General features: G+C 37.5%; 1 protein-coding gene across 1 annotated transcript; it reads right to left on the bottom strand.

The window, feature by feature from the left end:
* Nucleotides 1-898: 898 nt before the first annotated feature.
* On the bottom strand, nt 899-15,677 carry arl5a (ADP-ribosylation factor-like 5A). Its single transcript, XM_056251895.1, has 6 exons — nt 15,333-15,677; nt 6,400-6,460; nt 5,345-5,492; nt 5,185-5,268; nt 4,056-4,207; nt 899-1,432 (listed from the first exon to the last, which is right to left on the bottom strand). Exons 1-6 carry the CDS (start codon nt 15,376-15,378, stop codon nt 1,384-1,386), a joined length of 540 nt encoding a protein of 179 aa, XP_056107870.1. The 5' UTR covers nt 15,379-15,677; the 3' UTR covers nt 899-1,383.
* Nucleotides 15,678-16,144: the final 467 nt, after the last annotated feature.

The following is a 16,144-nucleotide window of genomic DNA, read 5'->3' on the forward strand; positions in this document are numbered from 1 at the left end:
GTTGACTAAGCTTATGAACAATACTTCAATCCAGTGACATTTGCTTTGAGTGTCATAAAGCTTAGTCACTGGAAAATTTGTAAGTAATATGGGGGTCTGAACAGCTGAGGATGGGTATTAAAACACTTTCAATGACTCCTAATTTAAATAAAAACAATATCTCTCACTCAGGGAAACGGCATTTCAAAACACAAATCCAGGATACGGTGCCAGAGAAAACCTGTTTACCATGACTCATGAAATTAAACTTTAAATATAAGTAGCTACACCGCAACATCAACATGTTTTTCAGTACTAACAACCGTATCAAGTGTGTTGTCCTGCTTCAGATGGATACACAAATAACTATCAACAATAACAAACAACTATCTGTTAAGTGTCAAGGTCTGTTCACCGTGATGATCCACATTACAGAATACCAGTGCCTAATCTAAAGACAATGCAGTAAATAAGGCATTCTGCATATTCTTTGACCAGTTTTTAAGCACTAGATTTAAAATGCAGTTTGCCACCAGTGACAAAGTTGCAAAAAATCTATACACATAAAAATATAAATAAAAAAAACACCTTCTTTTTACAATGTAAACGTTTAGAAAGTAATTATCTGTACTGTGCAAATAATTACAGAATTAAGTCCAAATTCTGTGATAATATTATGTGTATGGTCTACTCAGTGATATGTATTAAAATGCTATAATTTTAGTACACAAAATTCTATCCAGATTAAGTTCATATCCTCCTTAAACATATCAGGTTTTTGTTCAGGTTAAACAAGTACGCTTTTTTTTAAAACAGACACTGTCCTTTCAAACCATGCGAAAGAGCTGTGGAACGTAACAAAATCTGTCGAGAATAAGAAATAAGAAAATCTGTCGAGAAATAAAATGTGAAACATCTGTCATGACAGATAAAAACACTTTATTTAGTTGTATTTTACATGAGCGCAGTCTCCCGTTGCATGGTAATGTGTCTCCTCAGCCCAGAGGAGACAGAGAGTCAGGTGCAGGCACAGGCACAAGGTTAATGAAAATACTGGACTGCACACACTGGGCAACACCATGTCAGGTAGATGGGTAAAGCAGCGAGGCCACAGCGAGGCAGGGATCCGCTCAGCTAGAGACAAGTTCTCTTAGTCCAAGGTCTGTGCCACCCTATTCCTCTTTCAATGGCCATCCGTGCAGAAAAACACTGGGTTTATGCTGTCTCGCAAGTCCTGACTTATTTTAGTGAGTTAGTTACAGATTGTTCATTCACAGTTCTCAATAATCTGTAATAAATTAATCAAACGAGTTCTGGTGACGTCGCTGAGTCACCTTCACAATGAGCGACACCCGGTGGGAAAGACGGAGAGAGCACACTGCTATCTGAGGTCTGAGTCTGAGGTCATCTTACTCGCAGCCGTGACATCATCCATTCTAGACCCTGGCAGAGCCTGCGGAGAGGAAAGAGACATTCAGCTCGGGCAGTTAACAATGCTCCTATTTTCTTTCTTTCACTAAAGAAGACAAAGAAAGACATTTGTGCTTTCTGCCTGTTAGTCAAGGAAAGGCCTCTGAACTAATGACCTTGGCCATAAAATGAGGTGCGTTTTAGTTAATGACCGCTCATACATTCCATTATGAAATCTACAGACTTTCTGAATCATATTATGGCTTTTTTTTATGGCAACACATTTTAAATATTATTTTCTGTGCATCCAGGTATCTGTATGCATCCACAAAGCAGTCAGAATGGGGTTAGAAAGGTACAATTTGAATTTGCTTTACTGATACATTGTGAAATTCTGCATTTGCCAGCATGGTTGGTCTATGAAAGCATATATTACTGCCACATGAGAAAAAAAATCATGCTTTGGTACATCATAATTATGAGATTAGTTAAAATTATGAGATAAAATCATTATGACACGTCAAAATGATCTACTTCTTAATTTGCAACTTTTTGTTATAATTGACCCTTCGCAGGGAGCTTGATTGACAGGTGATCTGACCAATCATACTTCGCCATCCGCCATTTTGTCCGACAAAGCAGTCAGGAGAGTTAGTAGATTAACATGGGAGGATTTGAACTTGAAAAACGGAATGTACTGATGCCTTTCTGCGGTTAAAACAACATTCCTTCTTATGTTCATTCATGTTTATTTGATGCTATAAATGAACTAGAAGGAAGAGATGATCGGATCACGAGCAGCTTTAACTGATGCTCTACAGCGATCTGTCACGACACATTAAAGAGCCACAAAACGGTATTTATTGTTTAAATTTCTTTTAAAAAAAGAGGACCAAATTTGAAAGGTGAGACTTTGTTTAATATGTTTAATATCAAAAGTAACCGAAAAGTAACCTGGTTGGTCCTGTCTGTCAGCGTGTTGTCAGTCCGCGATGTATTTTTCACTGCGTGAGAAGAGAACATGGTGTGTGTGTGTGTGTGAGAGAGCAGCGTAGCTTGTCGGACATAGCGACAGTAACTAAGGGGGGCGGGTCTTTGCGAACGGTCAATTATGATGTAATTTGAAATTATGAGATACTTTTTCCTCATAATTTTGTTTTACACACACTGAGTTGCAATATTTCTTTTCGTGTCTCCAATTGAGTGCAAAAGCAAGAGCCTTTATCCTGGCTCAAGCATCACCGTTTAGAGCAAAATATGCGTCTTAACGGGGAAGATTTCTGAGACAGCAAGAGCTTCTCTCCGATGTTGCATTACGACTGCCACTAGGGCGAATTCCGACATCCGTGCCCAAATCTTGTGTGCTGTGGAAAGGCTGCTTTTAAAGGCTTTAAGCAGACAGCTGTGGAAGCCCATTTCCGCACCATTAGAAAAAAATCATGCTTTGGTAAATCATAAGTAAAAATGTACTTTAAAAGTTTAATTTATGTTGTTATTGTCTGTTTTACAATTTCTCATTATCACATAAAAGTTATTTTTTCTCATAATTTTGACCTTTTATGTGATAATGAGAAATAGTAAAAAAAAAAGACAATAACGACACAAATTAAACTTTTAAAGTACATTTTTACTTATGATTTACCAAAGCATGATTTTTTTCTAATGGTGCGGAAATGGGCTTCCACAGCTGTCTGCTTAAAGCCTTTAAAAGCAGCCTTTCCACGGCACACAAGATTTGGGCACGGATGTCGGAATTCGCCCTAGTGGCAGTCGTAATGCAACATCGGAGAGAAGCTCTTGCTGTCTCAGAAATCTTCCCCGTTAAGACACATATCTTGCACTAAACGGTGATACTGGAACCAGGTAGTGTTTTACACACACTGACTTGCAATATTTCTTTTCGTGTCTCCAATTGAGTGCAAAAGCATTTTGCACTCAATCCTCCTTTATCCTCCGAAATTTCACCATGGTGGAATGAATAAATGAATGCAAATAACAAACAGCTATGTATATAGGACAAATGACTGCCAATAATTTGACAAAAAATATGGAGACAATTTTTTTTATTAATAATTTATTATTTATCAATAATCATGCCTTTTTAAAAGTTTTTTAAATAATCAAGTGTTTCTGATAAAGTAAAAAAAAAAGTATTAATAATTCTCACTTTGCGCAACATCGCATCCGATCGACATGTTGAATACTATGTAATCGCTCAAGTTAAATATTTTTTACGTATCTAAAGCTCAAAACCGATGCAAAAATTCCACATTCGCAGATGGTCAACAGCCCATGCAGCCCCTGTGCAACTCTCCATAGCAAATGAATGACTTCCGGTTCATTGGCTGTCGTTTGTTGAGTGCAGTGGAAAGGCGGCTAAAGATGGAAGATTCTTGATTAATATTAAATACAAGCATGGACTGGAAACCAAAGGACATGTCTGCATTTGTCTGACAGCAATTGCTGTCTATGCAACTTTTAGACGCCTAATGCTGATTCATCACTTCTATCGGTGCTAGTTCTATATTCAGCCAAAATGACTAGAACAGCAGAAGTTTACACAATCTGTGACTCATTACATCATCTCGGCTGAACATAACATTGAAGTGGATCTTTGTATGTACATGTTTGTCATGTGGCTCTGCTGTAGGTTTTTGTGACCTTACCCTTCTCCAGTGAGGGCGCAGCAGGCCTGGATGTGCCACTGATGGTCTTTGATGGAGGTAAGCTGAAGACTCTGGGAAATCTCAGCAACAGTCATACAACCCTTCACATCTTGTTTGTTGGCGAAAATCAACAAACCAGCTTTTTTCAGATCCTAATAAAGAGAAAAGAGGAAGTGGAATCAAGAAGTCATGGCACAAAAGAGCGAACCAGACAGTCTCAGTACAACCTAGGGATGGGTGATATGACCAACATCTTAAATCATGATACGAGTCATTTTATTTCACGATAACGATATATATCGCAATAGTTACTTTTGCTTTAAATAATGTTATGATGTAAAAACATTGATAACATTTAAATTCCATATTTCTTATCACCAAGTAAAAATTGATAAAGAACAATTAAACTAAATACAAGCATTTAGGAAAACAAACTACAATAGAACAAAGACACAAATGAAATAGATCTACTTGAAAAACTTCAAGGACTAGAAATAAGAAATACTACATGAATTGTATAAAGTAATCAGATGTATAAAAAAACACTGCATTGTCTTCACTGTGTAAATTAAATATACATTTATTCTTATTAAAAAGTGAAGTCAAGTCAAGAGCAGTGGGAGATTCTCTTTTTCTGTTGTTCGATTAACATTAATGACACAGATGACAGCAGGTATATTTGGATCCAATTATACTTGTGTTTTCTTTCTCAACTGTTTAAGTTCACTCAAGACATAAATGACTGCGTTTACTTGCAAAGACGGTCATTTTGACATATGTTGTGTATTTAACGTTAAAGCCCAATTTTGTGGCAAAAAGAACTCAGTTCAGTGCTCACGCGTATAATGAGCATCGGCTTCATGTGCGCCATCTCTCAGACAGAGCTCAGAAACCATCTCTCTGACAGCGCGCAAACATATTCAAATGATAAGCTTTCGTGACCGTGCAGCACAGCAATGTCACGTAAGCGTAACCGCAATAGAGACGATGGTCCAAAACCAATTGACAAATTTCTACCAGTTAATCATGCCTACCGGTATATTGCCCACCTCCTGTACAACCCCTTTAGCATATGTGTGTATGAACACTCATGCAATACCAGTTCTCATACTGATATACATATACTCGCCTCATGGGCTAACATCCTGTAGAGCTCCTCTCTGGTCACTGAGATTCTCTCTCTGTCTGTGCTGTCCACCACCACGATCACAAACTACACAGGAGAAACAAGTTAATGCGACACAGCCTTTACGATTCAAGATAACTTTACAGTTGTCTTAGGTCGCTACCTCTGTGTTAGTGTAGTAAGTGTTCCAAGAGGAGCGCAGTGATTCCTGTCCTCCAATGTCCCACATCAGGAAATGAGTATTATTGACCACAATCTCTTCCACATTGCTGCCTATGGTGGGTGAAGTGTGCACCACCTCATTCATAGAGCTGGAGATTAAAACATCGACATGAGCACAAAATGAACAACAAATAGGACAACACCATAAATATGAAAGCACTATAAAATGAGGCTGTAATTTGCATGATGTATTCAAGGCATCATGTGTAAATATATAAAAGTGACAAAGACTTTTATAATGTTTAGTGGTCGACCAATATAGATTTTATTAATAGCCAATACAGATACGTTGCTGATATCTTAAGCCCCTTTCACACAAAATGTTGCTCCCAGAAAATTGCCATATAATTGCGTGAATGCCTCAAACACGTCCTGGGATCGATCCCGGGATGGGGACCTAGTAACATTGCCAGGATCAGTCCCGGAATGTGAACAAAAGGCAGGATCAATGCCGTAAGGGGTGTGTCGTAGTGATGATGCTAAAGCTGAGATCTTTCGCCAGCTTAGTGGTACGATGCACTAGTTTATTGATGGAGTCAGAAAAAAAATGCAAGAGCGTGGTTTCTCAAGAGAGAAATCGCAGATCATAAGCAAACTGAAGACGCTGCGGAGACATTTACACATCACATCCTGATGTCATGTGTCTTTAAGGGATCTTTATGGGACACACAAATCCCGGGACACATTATCAGTCTACTTTCCGGAATCTCTGTTTGAAAGGGGCTTTAGAGTGCAAGGTGGCCGATATATATTTAAAAAAAATGTAGCGTTTGAGAGCCCCTATATACAGTATATATATACAGTACTGTTCAAAAGTTTGGAGTCGGTAAAAACGGTAATATTGTGAAATATACATATACAGGGTTAGGGGATGTGCCATGTTATGAAGAAAGCAAGCAAATTACAGCCATATTATGTTATTATATTATATTATATTATATTATATTATAAAATGAAGAATGAACTGTTTGATTTATAACTAAGTGCAATACTTACAACTGATAAAGTATGGTGGTCTTTCCTGCATTGTCCAGCCCAACAATAATGACTTTGTGCTCTAGGGGAACAACAGAAAAACTGTTAAATATTTTAGTAAACAATTTTCATCATACCCAGCATTGCAGACATTCGTCTTTGATTTTGAATGTTGTCTAACTAGCTAGAATATTAACACACAAACACATCCATGACAGGTATTTTACCGTGTCATTGAGAAATGTGCCATCCTTAAGTTTACACTAACAATAGCAAGGAACTGAGCCGGTTTAAAGAACAGAATAATGGCCAAACCCACAGTAAAATATGCATGTCAAACTTGTTTTAGGCTGGAGACCAATGGAGCCAGTGCTGCCCTTACAAGCACGTTTTACTACCTACATTATTACAAACAGTGGTGTATGTGATAATACAGTACACTTTCCACATACGGCCTCATTTCAACTGAGCTAAACAATTGTGAATTTGACACAAAAACGCTTAGGCCTATATTGATCATTCGGATATAATGATAAATATAATAACAACAACAACAACAACAAAAACAAATAATAGGAAGGAAGCAATTTACAAGTTCTAAAACCTTTAATTTTGATAAAAAAAAATAGGTTTTCTATAGCCTGGTTAAAACCAGACCATTCTCAGTTGTAACTGAGTTATGGTCTGGCAAAGGGTCATAGACAAATAATTTCCAGAGGGGCGTCACCAACGGACGTCGCGGATAGACCTAAAACCAATCAGAGCAATGAAGGAGATGACGTATGCAGAGCGGAGGAGAAACATCTCCGAGTGTTGTTCTTTGCTCGGTTTTTAACAAAAAGGAAACGTTCAAATCGCTTAAAACAGACGCGATAGCTGATTCAAACGAGTGATGTTCGACGGCGGCATCCATCTTTGTAATGTAGGCTACAAAATCTGCTTCAAAATCCCAGCGCTGTCGTCATTGTGTAAAGCCCGCCCCAACGTTTCTGATTGGTGCCTTGATTTCGACGGATTGGAAATGGGCTTGAATGAGCTCTTTGCCAGACTAACTTTCAGAGCAAATTTAAATTTTCCGGAAGTTGTCTGGGTTTTCCCAGGCTAGGTTTTCTACTGCCAATAAAGTGCTTTATATACTACTGGCATTAATTAGATTCAGATTCAGATTATTTTATTTAATGCCATGTCAGCATTGATTCAAAGTTCATGGCAAAAATTAAATTACAAAAATACAAATATCATATAAATACAATAAAAACAAATACAAAAACAGCAAGTCATATTATACAAGATTTTTTGATAAAAAATCCAAAACTGTTTCAGGCATAATCTTATTAAATATGTCCTTAAAGGTACAATATGTAGGATTTTTTGCAGTAAAATATCCAAAAACCACTAGGGAAATGTTATATATTTTGTTTAGTTGATTACTTACAATATCCCAAATGTTTCAAACTATTTGTAAATCGTGAGAAAATTGCGATTTTAACCAAGGAAACGGGGCGTGTGAGCAGGGGTGAGGAGTCGCCAGTCAATGGCGTCATATCCGTAGTTCGGTAGAATAAAATGTCCTTATTCCTTTATATCCGCGGGACTCGCGTTGTGTGTGGCGCTGGTAACGTTATACGTCTAGCAATCGTGCCCTGCTTCATACCACAGTCATGTTAAAAACATCAATGTATTCACTCTCCATAAAAGATCCATCAGCTTGACGACAAGATCCATAATTCAGCTTAATGTGGAATATACGTCATCAATATACGCCTTTGTTATTGTAAGAGGTTAGCGACCCCATGTGGCGAAAAATCCTGCATATTGTACCTTTAAGTGAAGTAAACTTCATAAAAGAGCATTCTGCTTGTATTAAGTTCAGGACAATCCAATAAAATATGTTTGACAGATAAGGGAATCTTACAAAACATGCAAAAAGTTGGGTCTATACCTTTAAGTAAAAAACCATGGGTCAAACTTGTGTGACCCATACGACATCTGGTGTAGACCACTTGATTAAGTCTACTTTTAAGAGTGATAAAAAGTCTGTTTGTACTTTCCGGATGAGTTTCGTACAACTTATTATTCTTGCACATATTCCATTCTTCTTGCCACTTATTTAATATGTATTGATTAATAATCAGTCTGATATCTGAGGGAAGAATTTGACATTCATTAACTTCCTGATTAAGAGCTTCCTTAGCAGCTGCATCAGCTTGTTCATTTCCTGAAAGTCCAACATGGCCTGGAACCCAGCAAAAGATAATACTGAAGAACTGAGTAGATAATGTCCATTGCTTGAAGGCAAGATTTCAAGTCTGTAAAAATGATAGAACCCTTTTGTTGTGTATTTTCAATATGTTCCAAAGCTAAAAGTAAAGCACGTGCTTCAGCAGAGAAAATTGAGCACTGTTTTGGAATACGGATTCTATAGCGTTGATTGTCCAGTCACCATTGCTGCCGTTACACCATTTTCTACCTTCGAACCATCTGTGAATATAGGTACATGAAAAGGGAATTGGTTTCTTCATATTAGACTGAGAGCTTCAATCGTCTGCATTAATTAGACTCATTTTGCCTAGTACACTTAAACATACAGCTGTATAATCTGTATTATTGTAATCCAACTGAATTTATTGCTTCTTGATAAACCACACACTTTAAAAATTAACTCTTGCCCAGCATCTTGCCAATGCATCTGTATTTTATTATGATGATGATTAAGCTGTGCGGCACTATTATAAACCCACTTTCACACTGCAACCTATAACAATTCAAGCTGTAACTGACTCCGGATATGGCTGTTTGCACCTGCAGACACGTCAGAGCAGAGGCATTAGAGACTAGGTGACGTGGCAACACTTATAAGTGTGTGTAAAGGTGGCCAAATAGTTTCCACAAGAGAAGACAATGCTTAGTTGCAACCGAACTTCGCATACTGCAGTTTATCATGCATGACAATAGACGACAAGCACATGCATAGCTAATGCAAATATCTCAATCTAATTTAACTGACTGCCACATGCAAAAGAGCCAGCGCTTTTTTCAGCCCCACTGTCCACAAAAAGGCCCAATAGAGGTTTAGGTTTGATATAATACATATCAGACACCTTTTTGTCTTTATTTTGTGAAATTCAAAACTTATTTAGCTAGAAATAAACTCCAGATAATTGATGCATGCACAATTTTGATAAAAACCATTTAAATGAAAAAGGGAAATTTAATCAGAGTTCACTATATAGGCCGATCTTCATATCACGATCTTAACAAACAATCACAAACCACGATCTGAATTGCGTGCTTTCCCAATTTTGAGATGTACTATCGAGAATATCCAGACTGGAACAACCTATGTGCACAATTTAAAACACAGTATTGCATTAAACAATCAGTTGTCAAAATAGTAATTAAATCCTGAGTTAAACTTTAAAACACTACACTTATCATAAGTGACTGTCTTTATGTAAATACTCGCCAAAACGGACATTTTGACATATTTATATGTATATTTGACTGTTTATGGAAGTGCCTAAAACCCCCCCAAGTAGGCTTTACTTTGCTCGTCCATTTTCCGCTCCATCTCGCAGCGTGTGCACACAGAAAGCGTGTGGGGATCAGTCTCTTTCGCAGTTTAATGCACTTTTAATAACTCTTTTTTAAATAATTTGGACGTTAAGTTTAGGGTTTTAAGGAGGGACAAACGCGCACCACTTTAAAAGAAAGGAACGGCACGCAGCACAATGATAATTTTATCCTGATTATCACGTTTTCATAATTGTTGGAAGCCAAAATCAAAACCGAAACAACCAACTGATGTTGAATTGTTTTTCAAATGTGTCACAACCACGCATGAAAGACACATGATGAAATTTGGCCAGTCAGCAAAGACATCTACGGCTGCGTTTACACTGGCACAAAAAATATGATGTTTTATTCATATCTGACACCGATCGGAATTTGTTGCTCTTGTGTTACACAAAAATCCGCTCGAGATCCGATTTTTCCGCAGCCGATCTGAGCCACTTCCAAATGTGGTTTTAAATCAGATACATATCCGATATCTGAACATCCGACCTATAGTGCTTAGCATAAGTGAATACACCTATGCTAAAGTTGACTAAAAAGAGAAAGAAAGAAAAAATCACCTTTTGGATTTTGATCTTAAAGGTGAACTAAGTAACTTTTTTACCTTAACCGAGTAAGGTAAAATTTCGTGATTTTCGATTTCGTGAACCGATTTCGTGTTGAATGGTGGTCGTCTCGCACCCCCCTGGTGCCTGTGAGCCGCAAAACCACCCTTGCAACTTTGGGCCGGCGAGCCGCCGGCCTGAGTGTTAGGAAGTATTGTGTGATATCAGGTCTCGCGAGGTAACGAATTGCTTTACGGCAAAAAACAGATCTGATAAAATGAGCATCAAACAGAAATAACCCGGCGCCGTATACATGTGGTGTTGGGCGCGCGCAGCTCTTAAAGGGGCCATACCTTATTTCCACTCGTTACAGCGTCCATCCTACTGAACAGGTACCGGTGTACAGGGGGAAGGGATCCGGCCGTGAGTGCGAGCCATCTCTGCGTGAGTGCTATTCACGACAGTACAAGTGCTCCACAGCGACTCTAGGGGTCACTGTTTGACAAAAACGGAATTCTTACTGAGTGCTGCTTTAATGCCTTAATTAAAAAAATGAAGAAAACTCTAACCTTTAAGGACACCAATTTTCTTTGTGAATGAATAATGTATTGTAAATAAATAAATGTTCTTCCTTAAAATACAGGGTTCATAAGTCAGGACACCCCTATGTTAAATTCCCATAGAGGCAGGCAGATTTTTATTTTAAAAGGCCAGTTATTTCATGGATCCAGGATACTATGCATCCTGATAAAGTTCCCTTGGCCTTTGGAATTAAAATAGCCCCACATCATCACACACCCTTCACCATGCCTAGAGATTGGCATGGTTTTATTTCAGTTAGCCTAATAGCTGGTTTGATTTGCATTGAAAGATGATCTTATGGAAAGTAGTAACCCATGCCAATCTCTAGGCATGGTGAAGGGTATTTGCCCCCTTTTATTAAATACTTTTTGCAACCTCCTTTTTCCAAGATAATCTCTGAGTTTTCTCCTATACTGCCTGATGAGTTTGGAGAACATCTGACAAGAGATCAGAGACCATTCCTTCATACAGAATCTCTCCAGATCCTTCAGATTCCCAGTTCCATGTTGGTCCTTCTCTTCAGTTCAGCGCACTCATTTGGGAACATGGATGGCCATGGCAGAAGCTTCATTTTGTGCTCAGTGACACATTTTTGTGTTGATGTTTGTTTTGGATCGTTGTCCTGATGGAAGATCCAATCACGGCCCATTGTACAATTTCTAGCAGAAGCAGTCAGGTTTTTCTATCTGTTGAAATGTGCTAGAATCCATGATACCATATATCTGAAGCTGAACAAGTTGTCCAGGACCTCCAGCAAAAAATAGGCCCACAACATTAAAGATCCAGCAGTAGCCTATATTTAACCATGGGCATGGGGTACTGTTTATCCCTGGTGGGTTTGCTGTCAAAAAGCTTTTTTTGTTTCATCCAAGTCCCTTTGGAAGTTCCAGTCGTGTCTGACAACTGAATATGCTGGAGTTTGTTTTTGGATGAGCAAGGAGGATTTTTCTTCAAACCCTCCCAAAAAACTTGTGATGATGTTTGATAAAAAAATTAGGCTTTCTGACCCCAAGACTCAACTAATCTCTACAATTATCCAGCTGTGATCCTTGGAGAGTCTTTGGCCACTCAAAATATCCTCCTCACCAAGCATTTCCTCATATTTATACTCCTATGGAACAGGAAGTCATGGCTAGCCAATTTCATACTCCTAGTCACCCTGGTGTGCTAAAAATAAACGTAAATGAAAATATACTTTCTAGGGGTACCAATAATTGTGGCCAACATGCATTGGAGAAAAACATTTATTTCATAATATGAGTTCTCCCCCACTTTCAATTGTTTTCAATGAAAGGTTAGAATTTTGTGATTCTTTTTTAATGAAAGATCGAAAAGGATAAACAATGCAGATTTATTTTCACAGCTGCCTTTGCTCATATAGGGTGCCAATAATTCTAGAGTTGACTGTAAATTAAAAGATGCCCTGAACTTGAAGGGGAGAATAAAGAAAAAGAAAAAGAAAAAACTAAAGATGAAAGACTAGCTACCTCTTATCTGAGTCAACACCATGAATAGACTTGCAGCTTGAAAGCATCAGGTATTCAAGGACATTCAGACACCCATTCAGATGTGTTCAAAATGAGTCACAACTTACAAGTAGCTATACATGCACACTAGATAGACCACTGTCTTTGTTGAGGACACTATTTGATTAATCTGAGATAGAGACAGCTTTCAAAAGATTATTTTCTGTAGATATGATCTTAGTCTTGCATCTTCTCAGATTCTCCCATTTAATTTGAAAATAATTAACAAATAAGAGTAAAAGCTCAGTCAAATAAAAGTATTCTGAAAAGAGATGCTTTTCACAAAGACACTTTGAAACTGATGACACAGAGTTTAAAGCTGATATAATCATGTCAGCTAAGCTTTTGCCAAAGAGGGTCTAAAGGTCAAGATGTATTGTAAAGATGTGCTTTAGCACTTCAATTAAATGTTTTCTTTTTCTCATTCCTTGTATTCACAAGAACATACAAGAAAGTAGCCTGATACCAAGTCCTTGTCTTTGTAGTAAAAAAAAAAAAGATCATACATAAGTATGAGTTGTATCACATTCAAATGTACAGTTGTGCTGACATTTAGATTTAAAGAGGTGGCTAAAGTCACATGGTTCTGGATCTCTCTTTCTCTCTGAACTCAAAGACAAGAGAAGTTCTCAACAATAAACGTTTTTTTTTCTCAGTAATTTTAACGTTCACAACCACACCACATTAAATAATCTTAACAACTTCTTCACAAAAAAACAACAACACTTTTTTAATAACAACAATGATATCTGTAAATTACTGCTTTAAAATAAGCTTTTGGAAACTGTAAAAACAGTGGAATACATGTGTATGATTTTCAGACCATTCTAGCTTACAAATATCACAAGTCATTTGTGCAATTTCAACTAATCATAACCTATGTAACTGGCCAGGCAACTTCAATATGTGACAAGATTATTTGTAGAAGACACAGCACCAATTTGCAATACCTCACAGAATTGTTTTTATTTGCAAGGCATAAACACACGTGCATGATTAATGCATAGTTGACAACTAAAACAAAAAGACAAAATAGCCGGTTCATCACAATGTGGGGTTGCATTTACAGTGTCAACTTTCAAACATTTAACCTAAAGACTGAGAAACATTTCAAAGACATTCTTAAACTCAAATTCTCAAAGTTCGTTCCTGGAAAGTTGAATACTAACCTGCACAAGAAGGGACATGAAACTGAGGAATAAAAAAAAAGAAAAATCAAAGGGGTAAAAATAAAATGTGTATGAAGGTTAGATTCTACCCATTCACATGCTCTGATTATATCATCTTATCAGTTCTGTCTATGAAATGTTTTGAAATAATTTAAGCAGTTTTGTGTGATGCAGAAACAGTGACCACGACAAAAAGGTGAAACTACTTTAACATGGATTTAGGGTGAAAGTCTTTTAGCATCTTAAAAGTTTGGGGTAATTAAGATTTAGATTTTTTCAAAATAAATTAATACTTTTAATCTACAAGGATACACTAAATTAATCAAAAGTTACAGTAAAGACATTTATAATGTTACAAAAGTGGAAATATATATATATTTTACTGTATTTCAATCAAATAAATGCAGCCTTTGGCCTTGGTCAGTATATGAGTCTTCTTTAAAAAAACAAAACATTTTTTTTCCCTACACTACATCTAAACAAAAAGAATTAATACAGACTGATGGTACTGCATCTGACTGCAGGCAACAATCTCTAAACTCTCATGTTACACGGCTCACCCATATCACAATGATCTATTCGGCTAATGAGTAAGGTGAGAAGAACTGAAGAGAAATGTTCCACTGGGTTATGTTGCAATTTGCACATGCTCAGTACCTCATTCACTGATGTGCGAGTCTTTCAAACAAGATTATGCTTTATGAATATCCCACACCATTTATTATAAATGAGAGACCACTGGCTATCACACGGACGTTGTGTAACAAGAAATGCTGACACAAACTCCAGCGCTTTGAGGATTAAACCACTGTCAGAGACACACAGGCTGACCAGTGTTGCAAAATGCCCAGCATGCACATATCACAGAGGAAAGAGGCACAAATTATCCAGCTAAAAAAAAGCAAAGAGTGCTGCAATGGGTGTTTCACTTTTGACTTCTACTGGTGCAGGTTCATCTATACTCAGTGCTGATATTTGGTTTTCACATTCACTTTATATTGATATGTCCTTACTGGTGAGTTATGTTTTATCAATACCAGACGAAGTACATAAAACCAAACACGTATAACGTTAGGGGAATATAATATCAATATTCTACCCACAGCAACGGTAAAATGCGAACAAATACATTTCCTACCAAATTTAATCTTACATGAGAATTACATAAGTGTGTCACAGTGCTTGACACGTTACACAACAATTATCTATTAGTGAAAAATAAAGATATCAGGGCTCCATCCTACACAAACACAGAGACTGACCCTGACAGTAGAGTATCTGTCAACAGCCAGTTTGAAACCATATTAGCCAGTTTATTGAAGCCTTGCCGACTGTTTTAATGTAATGACAGTCGTTCACGGAATATTTCTACCTTGAAGAATGTATATACAACATGTTTATATTTATTTAAGTCGTATATAAGCGCCAGCGTCGCTGTTTTAAAGCGAAACTACAGTAGCAGTTTAGCAAACACTTGCTAGCTAATAAAAACCCATATAGCAGGTCAATGTTTAAATATCATCCAAATATGTTTTAAAATATACTGCTTGACGTACCTTGGTGGTTAAAAAGCCTCCATAACTTTGTAAAAATGATTCCCATCGCTGATGTCCGTCCTCGGGCAACACCACCCAGCAGCAGCAGAGACTGAAAATCTATCTGCTAACCAGCTAAGCTAACAATCCGGTTCAGTACAAAATAGTGCTCACGGTAACAGTTATTCACTCCTTTAATATTATCCTGTGGATGTTATCCATGTCTCGTGAGGATGGGATATCTAAATACTGCATCATTTCAGTGCTGTCATGTCTGGAGGTAAATGAAACGAGGGCGTTCATTTGGCTCTGCCGCAGAGACGAGCGTCTGAATCTGAAACGCTGAACTCAATCAAAACAGTTTACAGCCACGCAACACTCACCGGAAGTCTCGCTCGCGACCTGTCTGTCTCAAAAGCTAGTGCGGAGCCTAGCTGGACAGCACACTTAGATGCACCATTTAGGGCATCTAAAACGCGAATGTTCGGCACTTTTGGGCTGTAAGGGAATGATGTCTAGATAGGCAGCTCACTAGGTTTTGAGATACAGTTACACTCTCACTGACAGCATAGTGGACTGAGATAGCATTACTTGCATGCATGTATAATAAATACGTGACGAGACAGTTGATCTGTGTAAAAAAAAAACAAAAAAGACAACAGATGGCAAAAAAGGCACAATATTTGGCATAAGTCTGTATGGCTCTAGTCTTCATAAATACGTTTGTTATTATAAAATCAATTGTGCAACTCCTTAGGCTTACATTTGTAAAATGAATTAATCGGATCTTTCAAAACTGTCCTTTTAATTAATTAAGAAGAGCTATTCTTGTG

This window comes from Rhinichthys klamathensis, unplaced genomic scaffold, assembly GCF_029890125.1.
Source record: "Rhinichthys klamathensis goyatoka isolate OS25496 unplaced genomic scaffold, OSU_Roscu_1.1 h1tg000090l_1, whole genome shotgun sequence".
Lineage (NCBI taxonomy): Eukaryota > Metazoa > Chordata > Actinopteri > Cypriniformes > Leuciscidae > Rhinichthys > Rhinichthys klamathensis.

Bases quoted from the DNA above. Each gene is read 5' to 3' on its own strand.
- arl5a (XM_056251895.1), bottom strand. From the start codon at position 15,378: ATGGGAATCATTTTTACAAAGTTATGGAGGCTTTTTAACCACCAAG. The intron at 5,493-6,399 runs GTAAGTATTGCA...TTTAATCTCCAG, and splicing joins ACCACCATACTTTATCAGTT to CTCTATGAATGAGGTGGTGC. The intron at 1,433-4,055 runs GTAAGGTCACAA...TCCTCTCCGCAG, and splicing joins TGCGCCCTCACTGGAGAAGG to GCTCTGCCAGGGTCTAGAAT.